General features: G+C 39.0%; 1 protein-coding gene across 1 annotated transcript in view; it reads left to right on the top strand.

Annotated features, from left to right (window-relative positions):
• Nucleotides 1-20,748, top strand: part of slit3 (slit homolog 3 (Drosophila)) — a 241,060-nt gene that overhangs the window by 145,733 nt on the left and 74,579 nt on the right. The window contains exon 8 of the mRNA XM_020607480.1: nucleotides 18,939-19,010. Coding sequence (XP_020463136.1) covers nucleotides 18,939-19,010 — 72 coding nt within the window. The remainder of the gene's footprint in view (nucleotides 1-18,938; nucleotides 19,011-20,748) is intronic.

Genomic DNA, 20,748 nt, shown 5'->3' with positions numbered 1-20,748 from the left:
CAAAAGAAAAAGGAGAGGTAGGACACAAAGGTGTAAAAGACATCACAAAGTGAAAAGAAGATGAAGCAAGAGACAGAAAAGCAAGAGGAAACACTGATGTGATGTTAGTGGTTTATAAAAAGGACAGTGATAGAAAATAGATTGAAAGGATCAGAGGTAGGAGAGCATGCAGGCAATTAATTATTGATGGAACAAATGTCTGACTGACTGACACAATTTGGCCCTTTGTTGTTTCCAGACCACCAAGGCTGTCAGACAGACTCAGGGTTACTCAAAGTAAGGTTGGACACCCCAGCTTAATATTAATCTGCAAGTATGGGATAAAATATGCAGACTTTATTTTATTACAGCTGCAAGTTAGATTGATATTTGCATGTGAGTATACTGCACATTTTAAAGATTTTTGTATGACAAAGTGCTAAGAACATATGTTTGTTGTAATTAAAGAAAAAATACGGCATCTATCAGCTACAGTTCAAATATATTCATTATTTTTCTGTAATATATTTATGATGTTTTTTAAACCTCGATTTTAAAACAGGTTCTTATGAATTCAAGTCACCCCAGTGAATGGATAAACAAGGTGACTTCCACAACACAACAGCACCTGCCTTCACTGTATAAATAAACTTTAGAGAAAAGCTAATTGCCTTCACATTTGCCTTGAAAGGTAGCATAAACATGGTTTTACACTCACCTGTCAGTCACACTGGATCTCTGAATATACCACCTGCTATAAGCTGTTCTTTGGCAAACTGACCTCTGCTGGGGGTCATCTCTTCCCTCCTTAATATCCAACGTGTTGTTTTTCACTGGGCTGTGTTCACTGACCTGCGTACTGCCATATTGGAAATCAGCATGTTCTGGTAATTTTAGGTAATGTGTCAGAAAGTATTTGGCTGAGAAGTTGTCAGCTTTAGGCTTATCCACAAGGACTCCTGCAGTATACAGGACTAGCAAAATGTTACTGTGTCTACCAGGAGACACTTTTCATGGCCTAAATAATGAGTTTATACTTTCGCTGAAATCTTATCTTCTCTAGAAAGTCTACATGTTGATGGAAAACAGGAACAGGAAGTTACAATTTTGATCAGAGCCTCAAAAAGAGGCAGATAGCGAGAAGCAGCAGTGCCTTGTGCTCATCAGAGACAAAGTTTCAGAACAAGCCAAGATCAGATTCTGTGTCACAGAAGCAATATAAGCAAATGTTACTGTTTGGAAACATAAACCACTGTAGTGGATGCACCATATTGATTGAAATGTAGCAGACATTTGGCATTTACTGTTGTGTCAGTTTCAAACCATGTTGTGTAATTTAAAGCCACACACTGGGCAGAGAAATGAAGAAACACTCATTCGGTGTCTCTTAACATCAAGCATCAAGAGTGCCCTTTAACAGTGTCTCTGCTCTGCTGGGAGCTGAGAGGTGTGAATGATCAGCCCTGATTCTATTACTTTCCTACTGATGATGATGATCTTGCAGCACCAAACCCCTTGTTATGGTCACTGTGCAAAAAACTAAACACTTGGTTAGTGTTACTGTAGGTTGGGCTTTAAAACACCTGGTTAAAATTATGGAAAGATCATGGTTGCAATTTTTAAGCAAGCATGAAATAATGATTAAAACAGAACTGAAGCAGCATTAACACTGAGAGCAAACAGATCCTTTCAACAGTGGCAACAAGTCAAGCTGCCTAATCCGGTGCTATTCTTTGTTTTACCACACGAAACAGTTAATTGACTTTCCTTTGACTGCGTTCTGTGATGCCCAGCCAGGAATTAGTAGCACTGAATGCGCTATATGAAAAGAGCTGTTGTTTCAAAGGTGTCTGCATTGGGTTGGTTCCTTAAATCTTTTTTCTCTTTCTACAATAACAGTTAAGTGCATGAACAGACTGTAAGCCAGGGTGGCCTTGTCCTATTTGTCATTAAACACCCATCACAATCAATTAGAGCAGCACAATAATTCTGTAAAAGTGATTTTCCTAATGACGAGGGTTATTGATGCATGACTGGGAATTTGAAGTATTAACAGTGAAGAAAAATATCTTTCATCCTTCAAATTGGTACTGCTAAAGTTTATGAGTATTTTTTTCTATTTTGGAAATAAATTTCATTTGTTGAAAACAATTACAGGCAGTCTTTGGTCCTTGTATCTGTTACAAAGGTCAGAGCTACATAAGCACAAGGGGATTTGCTAAAGAACTTCTCAGTAATGCATGGCTGAGAAATGTGCTCTGACTAACAAAGAACAAAAATAAAGGCTGTTTTTCTCCAAAAATTTACATTTCATGTTTCACTGGTCAAAGCTGTGATGCTGCCACAAGCACACTGAGGGAAAACCTGAACCTGACTTTCCTTTAATGCGCGACTGAGATGAGTACCATGACTGTGAAACTCTACAACTTCACAGTCTGTTTTCACTCTAATACTTTGAATCCACCATTTTCGTTAAAGCCTTTTAGTGTCAGAGCTGTATGTGTTCGAACGTGTAAAACCAATAAACACAGCAGAGGTGGAAATGTAATTATGCGATAAACACAGTCTTTATATTTGGCAGAGGAGCCGCTTGATCCACTTTGTCTGTTTGATTCCCGCGAATTCCTCGTCTTTGCAATCACGTCAGCACAGATGGCATGCATTCCTCCTGTAGCGACTAATGACTATGTGTGCCAGCGTGTGTGTACGTTTTTACACAGTGAGAGCTAATTTATTGCTGAGCGCCAGTGTTGAATGCAGACCGGCCTTCCTTTGCTGTTCCCTGTAGGCATCCCATATATGATTATGTTCATTTGTATCAATATGAAATGCAGAATAGCAGGAAAAACTTCCTATTATCCCCCAAATAATAAGTTTGAATTGTGTTTCACATACTTTTTCATGTACCATTTGATCATGCTTATATTTTTTATTAACAACTGTAGAATATTCAGTATATTATAGAATATTTCCTTACTTTTTTAACCTTTAGCTTCCAATTGTGTCCAGTCGAACGCCTAGTCAAAAATCATACTGTAGCTCTTACTGTATCTTCTTGATTTATCCAGTGGCATTGTAGGAGGGCACTGATTTTAGATTGATTGCATTCACAAGGGCAAACCAATCACTGATAATGCCCTGCAATGTCTCAATCAATAATATATAATCTATTTTAAAACATTTATCAAATAGCTAACGCCTGAGTTGAAATTCCACTGTGCTTCACCAAGTGTGTCTGTGTGTCTTTGAATGAGTTAATCCAGTTAGCAAGTGTGTCTGCCAGGCCACATCAGAATAAATGATGGGTCCCTGTGTGATGATGAATGGTAATTTAGATTTAACATAACTGGACTAACGAGCACGCTAATGACTCCAAAGCTAGCCTGGACAGCTCTCAGTCGCCGGGCTCACGCCATGCATCCCAATGAGCTGGCGAAAGGGCACTCATATACTGAGAGGGAGAGTGACTCACACAGAGAGGCAAAACATGCAGAGGGGTTTAAATAAATGCATGCATACACAATCATAAATTCACAAATGGTTCTGGCATGGAAGCACACACGTACACACACAATCACACAACGCTCAGTGTGTGTGTACAGTATTTGTGTGTGGGTGGTGTGTGTCCATGTGTGTATGCCTCTAGAAACACCAGGAGTAGTGGAGAGCAGCAGTGTCAGGCTAATATGAAGCTGATTAATTAATAATTATTCAACCAGTTGAATTAGATGTGGTTTTCATTCACTGATCTCTCAACTCCAGTTTTTTTTTTTTATTCTCCTGGCAATTAAGATTAATGAAAATTGATAAGTACTTGTTCATTTTCAGATATAAATATAATTAATCTGTTTCATTTTTTAAAAGGGCTTCTTGGTCAGAAAATGTGAAGAGGGTGAGTTTTCAGTGAATCATCTATCGTCACGTCTGAAAGTGGTTAATTTACAAGGTGATGGGAATATAGTGTAGTGCCACCTTTTACCCTGAAAACACTGCACTCTGTTGTACTCTTGAACTTTGTCTTTTGTTTTTTTTTTACTTTTTTGTTTGTTTGTTTCTTTTCACGTTGTAGTTCCTTGGCCAGTAACATGTACAACTGCTTTATATCTGCAGACTCTACAGCTATAGCTTTATACGTCTTTAGTGAACCTCATGTTCTGGTATGGCATGTGACTTTATGGCGGTGTGTGAATGTGACCATTATTGATTTCTGAAGCCACTTGTTATCTCCGTCTGTGTGCAGGTGTTACTGTCAATGCCATCAGAAGTCAGATCATTGCTTGTAGTTCAGTCCCCAAAAAAGCAAACACTCTATGTTCAGTATTACTTTGTTCAGTAAGTATTGAAGTGTCTTTTAGCCAGAAACTCAATTCTTCCACAGTCACTTACTGGAAGTTACAGAGATTTAGCCGAATGCCAAACATGGATTTGCAAAAAGTACCTAATTATCATTTGTGATGTCTTTAATGATATAAATGTTGTTTAAAGTTCAGTAGGAACAGAGTTTGCAAATATCATTAGTTTACACTTTTATAAATCTAAATAGATTAAAATATGTTTAAGAACTCATGCACATACATGCATAGAAACAGGAAGCACAGACTTATTCTGTGTTGAAGCTATTTACAGGAGCAGCAGCATGGAAAAGCAAATGTGCTGCAGATGACAGACTTAGATAAAGGAGAAGCCTTTAGTGGTTGCATCTTTTGCATGTAGGCAGTGTTTAAAAAAAAAAAAGATGGAAGGCTATCTGATGTGTGTCTGTTTGATTGCCCCATGCATGACAGCCTACCTTTCTGCTGATACCACAGAAAATGGTATGAGGGGACAAGGTGGGACTGGGCTTTAAAGACAGTGAGAGTGAATGAGAAGAGAATTCAGTGTGTCAGAAAACTATGACCAGGACACACACAAACTCAGGGTGTGACAAAGAGAGACAGATGGAGAAAGGAATGGAAAACTGTTTAAAAAAAGTAGGGGACAAAACAAAGGACTCACCCTGGCATTATAGTACAAACCCAACCAAAACCCTTCTGCCACACACACAAAGCATCCAAGGATCTGAGATGCACTCTAAAGAACAGCTGTATATTTTATGATTGCGTTTCTCCATGGAGTACAGCTTTCTGGACGATGGTGTACCACTGAGAGAGAATGGGAGAGTGAGAAAAGGAATGAGTGAAAGAGACAGGCAAAAAGAATGTGTGTGTGTGTGTGTGTGTGTAGCAGAAGCATTTGGGCCAAACCATGACTGCCATAATTCAAAAGGGGAGAAAGACAGAGCCGCTCAGTGCAGTGTAGTTCCACAAGGTGACTTTCACTCTGCCTGTAACTCTCACCTAAACACACACTGACAGACACTTTTTTCATTCCTCTTTTCTTTTTCTAACATGACTTCTCCTTTTCTTCCACCTTGTTTGTTATTGTCTCTATCATCTTTTCTCAATCATTTCCCCCTACAACATTTCCTCTCTGGCATTTCCTTCTTTTCCCATTCCTCCTTTATCTCATCTTCTCTGTGGTGTGTGTCCTCCTCTTTGCTCACATCTCTTATGTACAGTTTTCTCCTCCCCTTGCTCCTCTCATCCTTTGCTCAATGCCTTCACGCATCTCTTATGTACAGTTTTCTCCTCCCTTTGCTCCTCTCATCCACTTTGCTCAATGCCTTCACTCTTGTAATTTTTGCCTTTGTCATCCCCCACCGTATCCTTGTTCATCCTTTTTTCAGAGTGATTATAAAATCTGCTACTGTAGGTATGAAAAATGTTTCAGTTCAGTGGTTATTCAACTAAGTAGTGAGACTAGAATACAGCAAGAAAAACAGAATGATGTGTATCAAGCTTGTAAGTTGGAGGCAGTGAATTGTATTTCCGCCCACTGAGCGTTGACTTCTCAGCCTCATTTTTAGGCCTCCTCAAACTTCTTTCTTTCTTTTTTGTCATGTGTCAAAGTTTGAAAACACAGTTTAAAAGAAGTGGTGGAATGAGGATTGGTGTTATCATTACGTTTTAACAATAAGTCCTCTGGTATAAGAAAATCATTTCATATACACATGCAAAAGATTCCAAAAGTACTTCTACTGTCAGTTTTGCATGCTATATGAGAATGATGCATCGTGGGAGAGCTAACATTCCACACAGTGATGAAAAGCAGCTTCCTTTCACTTGTCTAAACCCTGTATCTTGTTCCAACATGTAGTACATTAGTAACTTCATGCTCAATAAAACACTGAGGAATATTGACCAGTTTTTGTAAACACTGTCAGTGTCCTAATCAACTACATCAACTAACATATGCATCTGTCTTTTAGGTTTTCTACAATTTCCCTTAATAATAAATTGAACCAAGTGGTGATTAAACACCTTGTTTTAAGATTAAGGCGAGACATTCTTAAATAATGACAAAGTATAATATGAGGTTGATATAAAAGACCACACCAGACTTAGGAAAACATCAGTGTTTTTGTGAGTCAGAGTGAATAAATCAGCCAAATTGCTGTAAAGCCCATGCCATACTTTGAGCTCATTTTCAGTGTCTCAGTCATTCAGTTGGATGTGACTGAGAGTTAACGTTTTAACAAATCCACTCATATGTATTGTTTCCCCACACTGCAGCTGCTGGTGCATTAAATAGCAGAAAAATAAGAATAAACCAATAAACAAGACAATATGTGTCCAGATAAATAATTTATAAGCTGTTAAGTGTTTGTTGTGTTCTGATGTTGTGAAGAAATACAAAAGACTGAAGGAGTTCTGCCTGTTTGTTCTAATAGAAATGGATTTTGTCTGTGTATATATGTACACACATCCTTTGACTTAAGCGTAATTCGAACTCGTATGGCCAGTTAGAGTAGCTGTTTGTGCAACTCCACTGTATATAAAAAGAGTTAGTCGGTAGACAAAAACGGTGTGCATGTACAGTATTTGTGTGTGTGATTGTGTGTGTGCTTGCCCTACATATCAGAGTATCCCCAGTGCAGCTGGTGTGTGTCCAGCCACAGCCGCCCCCCAGTAATGATTGCATTTCTGTGGTCCCGTCCTGCCTCCAGATCTGTCTTATATCCTCTACGTGTGGGCGCTGGATCGAAGCCCCTGAAACGAACTGTTCCTGAACCTAAAGTTTAGCAAAGGCTGATGTGTGGGTGTTCGTGTGTGTTTCTGCGTTTGTTTGCATAGCATAGAGGTTTCTGAGGAGGCAAATTCAATTAAAGTGGATCCATGTTTTTAAGTGTCCATGTTTGTGCCCTGTATGTTCAATTACATCTTGTTGTATATGTATTTGTCCGCACGCGCATGTGTGTGTGTGTGTGTGTGTGTGTATATGTGCATGTGTGGAGGGGTCAGAAGAGAATAAAGCAGTTCAGCTTTCTGCTGTTCAGTGATTTTGGTTTGGCTGGCCATATTGCTTCTGTTTGAGTCAGCAGGCTCAGCAGCGCCATCACACCCTGGCAGCAACCAGAACTCTGGCAAAAACTGAGGGTCTGACCTGAGAAAGAGATGGGGGGGGTTAGAAAGAGAGGGATGAGGCAGTGTGGGAAGGAGAGAGAAAAGGCAAAAACAACAGAAGAAGGTCAAAACAACAGGAGAAAGGGTCATCAACCAGCGCAAAAATGCAAATTTGGAAATAACTATAAAATTTGCTGAAGAAAAAGAGGAAAACAGAGAATATGCCTGAGGAGAGGGACTCCGATACACATATAAGGTAACTACTGTCCTCAAAATAATGACAGCGGTTTGGTTTGGGATTTACATAAAGTAGTTGGAGCAGAGCAGGGTGGAGGGATAAGGAAAGGAAAAGGGAAGCAGGGCCTTAAAATGAGATGAGAGTCTGTGACTATTGATTGTGTCCACTGCAGGTAAAAAGATGGAAATGAGGGAGAGGGTGAAAGAACAAGGAGGTAGAATGGATGAAGAGGAAAAAGACAGCCATGCACGTGGGAGAACGTAAAGAGGAATGTAAGGAAATAGGAGTGGAGCCGGTAGAATGCAGCTGTCAGACAGAGGAGGAAGTGGCTACAAAATCAGTTTTGTGAGCAACATTATGAACAATTTTTTACAAACCAGTATTGACACAAAATAAGCAACTGAATATGTCAGTAAATGTTCAGCTCTGGCTATTCTACAGTGCAGGGGGGCACTCACAGTACGAAACAGTAATGCAGGTAACACACTGGGTCAATGGCAGACAATTCACAGAGCTGGAGGAGGAGCGCAGCAGAGAGCTTATGCAGAGGTGGGAACAGCATCAGATATGGGAGTGCCAGCAACCTGACCCACACACGATTAATCACATCCCTTTGGGTGGCAGGACAGGAAAGCGGGCTGGTGATGAGACAGGGAAGGATGAGAGAGAGAAGCGATTTAAGGTAGAAATCAAGCAGAGCTAAAGACAATTGAGAGGAGATGGGAGGAGACCAGAGGAAAGAAAAGAGGCAATCTGCAGTCTAATTTGTTCTCATTTAAGGTGTAATGGTGTCATATTTGACATGTCTGTGTTCACCCTTCCCATAGTTTTCGCTTGTACCTCTTTCTTTCTTCAGAAAGCAAAAAACAGATATTATGTTCCTAAACACACACACACACACACACACACACACACACACACACACACACATCCTCCTGCCAAACCACATGGAATTGTCCAGTGATAATCATCCTGTATCCCTGTTTACTTAGTGTCAGTTAATTTGATTAAAATCACCATCATCAGGTTGCGGTTTTATTGGCAGCTTTGGAAACTTTACTCCACGTTTAGTTTTTCATTTTCACCCCACTTCAAAGAGCTTCATTGTTTCACTGAGGCACCTTCGTATTTCATGTTTTAATCTGTTATAACTCTTTGCCAAGAGCGTGGCACATTATTGGACAAAGTTTCTTCTTTTGTCCTTCAGGCAATCGGAAAAGCTTGCAGCGCTCAGCACCTTCTGGTCTCAGTGAGGAAAAATGCCAACATCCATTATTCAGTTAATGGAAGCACAGATACAGGAACTTTTTCTTGTCTCCATTTGTGCAACTATAATTTCAACAGAATAATAAAGGACAGGGTTTAACAATAAACATTTGTTTCTTTGAGAGAAAATATTCTCTGTTGTGCACATCGCCTAATAAGTGGTCAGTCACACACTCACTTTATCCATCCATCCATTATCTATACCACTTATCCTGAAGAGGGTCGTGGTGGGGGGCTGGAGCCAATCCCAGCTGACACTGGGCGAGAGGCGAGGTACACCCTGGACAGGCGCTCACTTTGTCATAAATATAATTTCAGACATAATATATGACAAAGCTCAAGATTTGGCCAGAAAATATTGTACCTTAGCTACTAATTATCTCAACCCCATAGTGCCCTTTTGTTTTGGGTTGTAAACAGTTGAGCTTTCCCAGGGTGGTTTCCTGTGGCAACACTCTGAAAATGTCAATTTTCTCTTAGATGAGAGGAGTAAATTGCACAACTTTGGTTGTGCAAACACTTGAGAGTTTATTAAACTAGTCTGAACACACACATACACATATGCTGCAGCACATATACACAAAGAAGCACAAGCACAAAAACACACACACAAACAAAACACTCGCGTATACACGATTTAACACCAGGCTGCCAGTGAAAAGCAGTAAAGCAGGCATTAAACCCTGTGGGAAAGTTCAAATATGAGACAATTCAACCGCTAAAAGCCCTTAACTCTTATACCTAAGGGCCCTTAAAGCCTGTTTGCAGACTTCATAGATCTTTAGAGCTCATGGTAAAGTCAACAGGGTCAAAAATAACTTACGAGTTGAAATCTCCTGATCAACACACTGGAGAGGCAATTTTTCACATGTCCCGTTCTCTCTCTGTATCTGTGTGTCACATGACCTCACCAACAGCAACCCCAAACACAGAAGGGTGTATATACATCTATACAGACACATAAAATTTTATTCTCATGGAGTTACATCCTTGTCCTTGTCTACCAAACATATGCCTTTACAATGATGCATGTGCACACACTCACCTACACCCTCCAACAGATACACATACCTGTATATATATAACCACAGCACCAGGATACTTCAAGGGTCGATGGGTCTCAGTGTCTGACTCAGCGAGACAGAGTATGGCTGTCCTGCTGTACATACACAAGCATGCATATGCATAAGTGCACACATACTTCCAGATCTCTCATAGACGGGTGCCCCCTCTTCACCATCTTTCTGGTGGTGAAGGAGTGAATAGAAACAGCAAAGAGGTTAAATGATCATATTACCTATTTTATTGAAAGTGTGACAGATTTTGGGGCTCTCTCACTTTTTCTACTGAAAGAGTGAGTGAATGAAGATGTTAAACAAATGGAGTGAAGTGTCCGTGCATTCCCTATCGCATCCTCTCCTCAAGCTATAATGAGGCCTCAGGGAAGATGCTGAGGGCTCTTCATCCAACTCAGAGAGTCTTTTAGGACTGTTGATAGTTGGCCCCTTTTCAGCGTCTGTGTGGGAAAACTCTCAGAAAGAGAGTTAGAACACACGTCAAAGCAACAACTACTGCAGCAGGATACGCTGCACACTAACAGTTGCTTTCAAATAATATGTTTGCACATGGTGAATTCTAAAATATTAATATATTTGGTTTTCATTGAGCAAGAAGTGACACATCTTATGTACTGTACACAGCTATTGTACCACCATAGCTGAGTACTGATGCCTTATGCTGTAGTTCTTCTTATCCTAAGTTAAGTGTGACATCAGAAAAATTCTCGGTTAATGTTTTTTCTTTGTTGTTGTTGTTTTTGCTAAAATAAATTGATTTTGTGTCAGATTTTTGCTCTTTTAAATGTTGGTGTGACCTTAGTGCTAATTTAAACGCCTAGCTGCCAGGTTTAGGTTGTTAACTGCATTTACCTGGTCACCTGGCATGATGATTAATCACTCATGATTAGTCACTGAAACCAGTGAAGACCTGTGATAGATGCTCCCAGTGCTTAGATGCTAGTATTACTGGTGTAGGAGGACAGCAGTTTGGTTGTAGAGCAGCTCAAAAGGTAAACTGAGACAAATGGTCACCACAACACTAATGATTTTTATCTAATAAGACCCCGATTAAAAAAAAATGGTGTAGGTTTCTGGAATCTTTGTTTTGTCACATCCAAGACTGCTACATAATGTCTGCAATTACTAGAGTCAGTTTGATCAATTGTAGTAGCAATGTTGTAAGTAGGGTCATAAAATTGCTCTGTTGTGCTTTCAGTTTGTGGTTTCATTCCCACAATGCCGTATTGATTTGAGATTTCAGAGTAGGTCCAAGTGGACCAGATGGTTTTTACCCTGACCTCCATCTAAAATAAGACATCAGTGCTAGAAAAAGTAAAGTCTAATATTCCACGATGATTTAAATACACTTGTGATTTTACATGGGCAGAGTAATGTATGCACTGTGAAAGGCATTTAAGTGTAGTAAGTTAAGTATTGTACTTAAGTATAAATTTGAGGTATCTGTACTTTACTTGAGTATTTTTATTTTTCTGCTGCTTCATACTTTGACTTCACTACATTTTAGAAGCAAATGTTGTGCTTTATAGTCTGCCACATTTATTTGATTACTTTAGTTACTTCTGAGAATCAGATTAAAAACATAAAACAATATAATCATCAGATTTCATTAACCCCTGGTAGGAAATTCACACTCCTTCAAATCATAAGCATATAAGGTAGTTAAAATGAGCTCCACGTTTAGTAGCATTAAATGTCATGTACACCGTAATGTGTCAACAATTATAATCCCATTATTTAATATCTTTTAATGTAAAATGTGCTGTTCTGCATAATGAGTACTTTTTCTTTTGGTACTTTAAGTATATTTTGATGTTAGTATGTTTGTTCTAAAGCTGAATGACCGTCAGAGTATTTTTACACAGTTGTATTGTTACTTTTACTTAAGTAAACATTTTGAGTACTTCTTCCACTACTGTTTAAATGTATACTGAAAATGAACGCCAGCTACTGTTGAAGTCAGTCTGATACACAAACCTTTTGCAGTATACAGTATGTTTACACATTTATTTCATGCTAAAAGTACTAAACACTACAATGAACATACAATACTGTTGCATAAAGGTACTTTTTATGATTAGTTTTACACAGTGTTTGTTAATTCAGTCATCACTGCTCTCCTCCACAGACCAGAACTGATGTTAGTGATTATGAAAGAGAATGATTATATTGAACATGAAGTCAATATTGGTTGCAATCACAGTCATAAAGTTACACATTGCCGTGTTGTGTTTTAGTGGCTGTAGTAATTCAGACATTCATCGGTGTATTGATCTTTGTCTGTTAAGGCTGATTGAGCATAATAGAGTCTGATATAAAATTTTCTTTGTTACTCACACAGACGCGTTACAGCAGCTCAGACTTGGTGGAGCCAGACACAAATAGATACAAGTGAATATGACTCAGGAGCAACCAGATGGACACAAATGGACATTTAGATGTGTAGAGACACAGGTTTCCTTTTTGGAGATTCACCTCTAAAAATTCTTCATTTTTAATCTTTATCTGCGAAGATTCATTTACATTTATTTTACTCCAGGTGAGTTTTACTGTACATGACAAACGGCTGGTAACAACTGTGATTTTATGGTGATTGTCTTGAACCACAAAGCCACTGTGTGCAATTTTAATTTCAGTATGACAGGCGAGTCAGCAAAGCTTTGAGATAAAAATAAATTTACGACCGTGACGTTACAGGGGTTTAGTGAGCGTGCAGAATTTTGATATAAACCAGAACTGTCTTTTACTGGCTCGATCCCACAAAATAACCATGTCCATTAAGCTTTTATGATGATACTGAGGCCTTTCAGTTTTTTTATGACTAGTACTAAAGAGTTTTTGGACATATCAGATATGCAGTATTAAATGTGTAAAGAAAAGTGGGTATCTGCAATTTTCTAAACCTAACATACTTATATCAGGCTATCAGAATTTGCCTGTGTGCCAGAAGTTTGTTTGTCAGGCCTTTCAGAAACCAATGAAAGGTGGAAACTCTTGTTTTGTGTTTTTTTTCTAGTCTTTATTTACAGTGAATCCCCAATTGTTGGAGTCGACATTGCGCACACAGTGTTCTGCCAAGTACATGGTTAGCCACGCTGTAACCGCTTGGATACAGGGTTTTATCTTTTAATCAATTCACAAAAACTTCACTTTAGCAGAAGGTTGATTTATTTTCTGTTTTGAGAACATGACAAAGGAGCAATGTGTCACGTGGTTCACCTGCCCTTTGTTTTGTTCCTCCAGCCTCAAAACACAGTAAAGCTGTCAAATACAAAGAAGTAACTTCATGGTCAAAAGCTGTTTTGGAAAATTATTTTGGAGAGCTTTTAAAAGGCATTTTTCATGCACAGCTTAATGCTCAGGATCCTAAAAGTACAACAGAAAAGGCTTGGCCCAAAAAAGTTTGTGTATGTGAGAATGTGTGTTTGTGAGGGAGGGTGGAAAGATTGACAAGTGAGGCTTTGACCTCAGTTTGTAGGCTGCAGCAAAGACACACACAGTATCAGAATCAGAATCAGCTTTATTGGCCAGGTATGTTGGACACGAGGAATTTGACTGTGGTACAGTGGCTCTCAATGTGCATGTACATATCCTTATGTAAGGCAACAGCAGAGGACAAGTAAACAGTATACCAATATAAGGCTGTATAGTATAACAACAGTATGATAACATCACTCTCTTTCTCTGTCTCGCACAGACACTCTCATACAACCACACAAGCACACGCAAACAGCATCTCCTCAGTGGGTTGCTGCTAAAGAGCCTCCTCCATCACTGTCTGCAGAGGCCCTTTTACTGCAAGACAAAGACCAGTGCATCGAAAGTTCACATGCATGCAGACACACACCAGCATGTACTGCACATGTCGACTCAAGAATGCACACTTAATAGTAGCAAACACATATACAGGCGCGTTTAGTCACACACATTGATGGATCACGGAGCTATCCTGCACTACAGCGGTCACTGCACCATGTCTCAAAAAAAAAAAGAAAAAATAGAGCTGAATAGGCATTTTGTAATAGAAACATTGTGTGTCACAGTGTTGAAACCAGCCCTTGAGCTCTCTTTTAGTGTGAGTGCAAAAACATAGGCTTTTCTCTATTAATTCATCTGCGAGGCAGCAAGCTTCCAGTAAAATGTTGGCCTTATACATGGCCTAAATCTGTAGTAAAACTTGTATGAAGGAAGGAATTTTTGTTTTAATAAACTACTAATTTTAAAAATAATTGTAAGAAAATAGAGTCTGCAATACCTTTACTCACTGGATAGAAATACTGGCAATTTCTTTAGATCCACCTGGGGAGAAAAAATTAAGATAGTATACAGTGCATCTAGAAATCTTTGTGTTTTTAAGCAGGTTATTTAACCTATAAATCATTTGAAGCACTATCCTTAAGCCTGTACCTCCACACCCTGTAGGGATATGAAGCAACATTAACTATAACATCAGTCCTGAAATCAGCCATAAAACAGAAAAGTGAAAGGCCAAGTGGGAAAAAGCAAAGCAAAGTATAATGCCGCTTTGGAAACAGCTACAGCACAGGATGCTAATACACAAAGTATTTTCCTAACCATATACCATTTCAGTTGTGAAACATTAATAAATGGGATCATGACCACATGGCCAAAGTTCCGGGTTTGCACTGTGTGATTTTGTGGTGGACTTCAGTATGGTGCGTTGGGATCTGTCAGGGCTGCAGGGTTATAAAGTTTAGACAGGCATAAGGTGGAGTGCAGAACCACTGGAAAGTCTGGATCAATCAGATACTTTGCACTGTAAAACCAAAGACTTGAGTCAAGTGTAGACCATCACACGTGTACAGTATTATGTTGGTTTCCCAATTCCCTTCTCACAATGCTTTAGTTCAAGATCCTCTGTCATTTATATATTCTCTAAATCCTAGTTAAATTCAAGGGTGAGCTTCCTATAGCAATTTTAGTTTTGCCAAAATGCACTTTTTTTTAGCAAGCACTTAAAATCCAAGTCTATCTTTGATTTTTTTTTAAAGCCGGGTTCAGACTACATGATTTGTTTGTCTGATACGATGGCCACTATGTCAGATTACACAATTATAGAGTCAAAGATTATGACAGACTACACGCTGATACCTGACAAATCACAGCCTGACGTTGTTCACGACCTGGAGGTGCCAGGGACTGGGAGAAGAGTGTGTGATACTGGCTGCTTGTGTTTGGAAAAGCATATAAAGGGTGGGGGGCAACCGTCAACCTGTCTGTGGGTTGCACAAAGAGCACAGCAGCCCGTGTTATCTCTGCTTCATGGAGAACTTGAAGTAGCAGTTAAAAATAAATGTTTTAAGCCAGTAGTAAAACCAAAAATTTGCTAGCTAGCCCTGATAGAGTAGCCACTTCACTGCAAAAGTCACTATGCTAACGTTAGCTGTATGACTGTGATATTTAATGAATATGGTTCAGTCCAATATGCCCAAAGCATTGTGAACAGAAGAGCCAGCTGTGGTCCTACGTTGCCCTACCTCATTGTAGACGTTGAAAAAAATTCTGACACACTATCCAAGATAAAACGATCGATTGTTGTGTCTGACGCCATATGTCACTTCCGATGCCCTACGTCCATTATGTCAGGCTGTTATTGGATTCAAATCATATAGTCTGAACTGGGCGTTAGAGCACAACCATGGCTGGGAGGTGTGTAAAATAAAATGGGCGGAAAAACAGATACAATATAAAACATAGTTGTGGATCTCTAAATGTTGTCTTTAGTGTTTATCTTGGCTTAAGTCAGTCCAGTCGCTACTTTATTAAGACAGAGGGATGTGAAGGGGGGTTAAACGGAGTGAGTGGGAGAAAAACTGACAGGGAAATTGCTGAGGGAAATTATTGTTATTCCACAATTAAATTATATATACTGAGTGGAATCACCCCTGACAGGGCTGACCATAGCAGCACTCCTGATGCGTGTGTGTATGTGAGAGGGAGTGTGAAACTTTATCCGTCTACCAAGGCCACTGAGGCTATACTGGCAGGGAGGAGAAGGTAGAAAGGGAATCAGAAGGAGAGAGAATTAAAGAAAGAAAAGTAGTAACATCAACAGACTGAAGGAAAACCAGGCTATTTTAGGGGCGTGTGGGTGTTAGTACAAACACAGCAAACCCCTGGTATTGAGCCTGTTTTGAACAGTTGTGACGACAGTACGTAAAACAAACCATCCTTGATTTTTGTCAGCAAATTTCACTGTGGTCACACTGTATGTTTAGGCACAAACATATTGCGCCTGCTATAAAAAAGTCCTTTCATCTTGAAATAGTAATTTTTTCAGAAAGAAAGCTGACTTTGTCCTTGTTTGAAAGCATTAGAGCACAATGTGGAAAATTAATGGGTTTCAGATAAAAAAAATGACCACTCAGTCTTCATTCTTCCCGAAACAATGACTTTTTAAACGCACAAAGTTTCGGGTGATATGGAAACTAGTCCTATTTTCCACCCAGTGATATTAATGATCCGTGTTGTCTCCCACAAGCAACCAGAAAAATTTCACTGTATTATAAATTTTGGTAAATCCCTAGATTACTAATGCAAAACAACTCTCTCAGTTACGTGTTTTCAGTGGTCTTTTTCTGTAAATTGTTGATTTTCTCCTCAAATCAATCTGCTGATTTATTTCTTTATTTTAATTATAAAATAAAATCAATAATAAAAACATCTGGCTGAAAACGCATCCTTTTTTTTTAAATCCAATTACTGGTACACCAGTGCATGATGAGTTCATTTGCATCTTCCAGTGTGCTTTATTTTCTAACGCTGCAAGCAATTTCTGAACTGTAAATTTTGTTAGAGCTGTAGAGCAGCATCAGCAAACATAACATGTGGGGACATAAAATCTGGGTGAAAACTTGTTTAAACTAAACAGATACTTTTTAAAAAAGCATCAAGGATTTTAGTGAAAATCAATAAAAATCATAAAGTATCTGCTCTACTGTCACATATTCATTATGAACTTATAATGTGAATTGTACATCTTTGCCAGTCTTGTGTTCTGCTGTAATGTAATTTCTAAGCGCACGAGGGACCCGCTTTTGTTCTGATTTATTTTGTTTTGTATATGCAGCTTTACCAGCTTGTACCAGTCTGACAGTGCAGTCTGATCCCCTGTGGATTGCTTTGATGGAATAGCATCTTTTCTGTACTTTTCCCCCTCTGCTCTGATTTCTGTTTCCATTTCTGTACATGAAAACCACAAAGGATCAATAGGCGTTGTATTTCTTCAACACTGAGTTGGATTGTGTGTGTGTGTGTATGCGTGTGTGTGTGTGTGAGAGAGAGAGAGTTTGGTTGTAATGACAGTCAGCCTTGTTTTTCATTTCACCTTAGGTCGATACTACATATGAGACAGAGTGTAGTTTATGAGAGAACATAGTTAGAAACAGCAGTGACATGCTTTATGAGTTAGAGACGGAAGAAGCACACATCAAGGGTGTCTGTGTTCATAAATATGTGTGTTTTAATAAATAATGAGTGAAAACACTATGTTATGCCTTGGCACAATAACATCACCTTGGGCAGAATGTTCGAACTTGAGAATGTAGTGTTATGCAGTTGTTCATTTCAAATAAAAAATTTTATTTACATAACCCAGAATTACAGAAGCTGTTCTAGTGAGCTTTACCAGGTCTACATCATGCAAACACTCCATCCTTAACCCTTAGGAAAAGCAAGGAACTTTTTTGTTCAGCACAATAGCTTCTGTTTTTAATAAATATAATAAATTTATTGTTTGCTGTGGTCATAAGATTTTGTTCCAGCCTGTTTTCCGGTACACAACTGCATCCAATTCGCTGAAATAAACAATAAAAGTTCATTCTTCTACCATGAAAAGTAATGTACAGCTTTAATGAAGAAATTGTGCAATAGTTGCTTTTTTTGCTGCAAAACTACAGGAAAAGAAAAATCATTCATTTCATTTAGTTTAACAATTAATTTGTAATTAATTTAATTGTAATTTGTAAGTGGACAGTCATTTACAATATTCTGTAACATATATCAGGAGAACAGTGGTTGCTAAACTTTTTTAATATCAATTTATTGTCCTTTTGGAAATTCTTTTTGTGTCTGTGGCAATTGTCAGGCAAGTACATTACACATCAACACAACACAGATGAGCATACACACCCCATACAAACACCACCCAGATCACTGTAAACTGCAGTAAACCATCATTGTTCAGCAGTTTTATACTGGAGGGTATAAAAGATCTGTGGACACGTGCAGCCCGCAGCACCAGCAGCCTGTACCTTTGTCTTGAAGGTAACTGCTCATATTCACTATGCAAAGGATGTGACATGTCCCTAATAATTGCCCAGGCCTTCTGCAACGCTCAGGACTGACAAAGCACTGTCATGTGATTCTGTTTACCTGCAATCTTACTAGACATATAAACAATCTTATTAGGTTTGTTCTTATTGGTTATTTTTGTTTATTTTTTATGTCTACTTGTAAATCCTTATCATAGGTTCAATATGTAATAACCAACACAATGAACATTATTTTCTTCTCACATTACATAATGAGCATATTTTTTAGAAACCTGAAGAGAAAAAACAATCCATTGTTTCACAAGAAAGTAGTAAACTATAAAAAATAAAAGACAAAAGGTTGGTATATCATCTACAGTATTTTGCAACCCATCAGTTGGAAACCACCTACTTAATCAAGTAGGACTATAGAACAAAAATCACCAATCCTGCAGGTCTATGGCCATTTTTAAAATGTTTTCTTTGTGAAAGTTTGGAAAAGATAACAAGGATTCCAGCCTGTGTATTGGATAGAGTTTAATTTGACTTGTGCACAGTTTAAGCCACCAGAAACAGTGTGTGGCACGGTCGAACCTTTCTAACAGTCTGCTTTCCTCTTCTCCTCCTCCATTTCTCTCCCTCTCTCCCTCTTTTATCTGTCCAGCACCCTCAACAACAACAACATCACCCTCATCCCCCTGTCCAGCTTCAACCACATGCCCAAACTGCGGACACTGTGAGTATAACAAACAATCCCACACACTTATAGAAAACCTCTTACAGAGGCTCACACATATGCACTCTGTGGTTACACTTTAACACATACACATGCACAGAGATTAATGTGCACACATAAGTAATGTTCACTGTGATACACACACACCACAGACACACACTGCATGGCAGCAGGATCTGTGTGTGATCATCTAATCATGCCATAATAAGAGACCCGCTTTTCTATTGTTTCATGACTGTGAATAATCTTGTGGCTATTATGTACACATGCACACACACGTAGACACACAGGCACACACACAGTGGCAAACATGTGCATGCACCGCACACACTTGATTAATGGTAACCTGATTAATACAATCAAAAAGGCTTGTTTACACTCTGGAGTCTGTTTTGATTCATTAGGAGAAACCCCCTTATACTGTTGTTATTGATGTGAGTGCAGACACTGCAATACACACACACACACACACACACACAGGGTTGTGATCCAACATCTAATCATCCTCGCTGAATGATTTTTTGGGGGGGATTTACTGTATGCGTGTATGTGTCTTCTTGTGTTCTTCTCTGTACTTAGTTGTGTGCAGGAGATCATAGAGTTGCCAAGGCGATGGCATGACATTTCAAGGGAAACTACCCATAATCCTGTGGGACTGTCTTAGAGACAGACCATTGGTTGCATTCCTGTTGGCCACACTGGGATTGAATTCCGCCAAACCAGCATGTATTAAATGGGATTTCCTCCCCAAATCACCATTTTTAAGAGGCACTTGTGGGGTCATGCAGTCCTACTTAACATTCAGAAATGGGGATTTCTAAATACACAACACAGCTAAACACAAGCAGGATAACAGAGGGTCATTTATCTTTTACAACCTTTTTTTTTTTGGTTCAACTTTTGACCAACAGTGGTCGTCAAAACAGCCAATCACTTGGCAATGAATGTTTCCACAGTATATTTCCTGCATGTTGCTACTACTCTACTGGCAATACAGCTCAGATCAACCTTTTAAAATTGGATTTCAGTCAGCAGCACAGCTGCATACTTGCCAGTAGATTGAGTACCAATATCCAGTATCTTTTAATCAGAAGCCCTCATCTGCTTCCATTTTCTGTCAACACTGCGTGACTGTCTCCTCTGATTTCCCCAATCTCCCTTTTCCCTTTTTTTCTCTCCTCATCAGTGTTTCCCCATTCATATATCTGCCTTTTTGCTTTTTTATTTTCTGCATCTTTCTTACTTTGTCCCATCTTTAATTTTTCTTCTGCCTCTTCTAACATAAATGATCTATTTGCTCTTTCATTTTTTTTCTGATATTCCTTCACCCACTTCATTCTTCCTTTGTGTTCTCCTTCTGGTACCACTTCCTGTTACTGCTTCTTCTTTCTTTCCTACCTCTTCTTCACCTGACTCTGCAGCTCCCTCCTATCTTATTTTTTCCCTTCTTTCCACTCTTTCTTATGTCTTTGCGGTAGGGTGTTCATATCCCAGCCCATCCTCCTCTATCCTCCTCTTCCTCTCTGCCCCTTCTTATACACTTCCTCTTCATCCTCCCCCTTATTGCCACCTCCTCTGCTTTAAATTTTGTCTGTTCTCTTTCACTGCCCTCAGATCCCAGGACTGAATTTCCTGCTTTTATAAAAATTACTAATTCGATCAAATGTTTATCAATCTCCCTGATTTGATTAGAGATGTTTTATCTATTTGTGTGCATTGTGTTAAGCACCTTGAATTG

This window comes from Monopterus albus, unplaced genomic scaffold (genome assembly GCF_001952655.1).
Source record: "Monopterus albus unplaced genomic scaffold, M_albus_1.0 scaffold86.1, whole genome shotgun sequence".
Taxonomy (NCBI): Eukaryota; Metazoa; Chordata; class Actinopteri; order Synbranchiformes; family Synbranchidae; genus Monopterus; species Monopterus albus.
The sequence above is the reverse complement of the archived record's forward strand: the minus strand, read 5'-3'. Positions and strand labels throughout refer to the sequence as shown.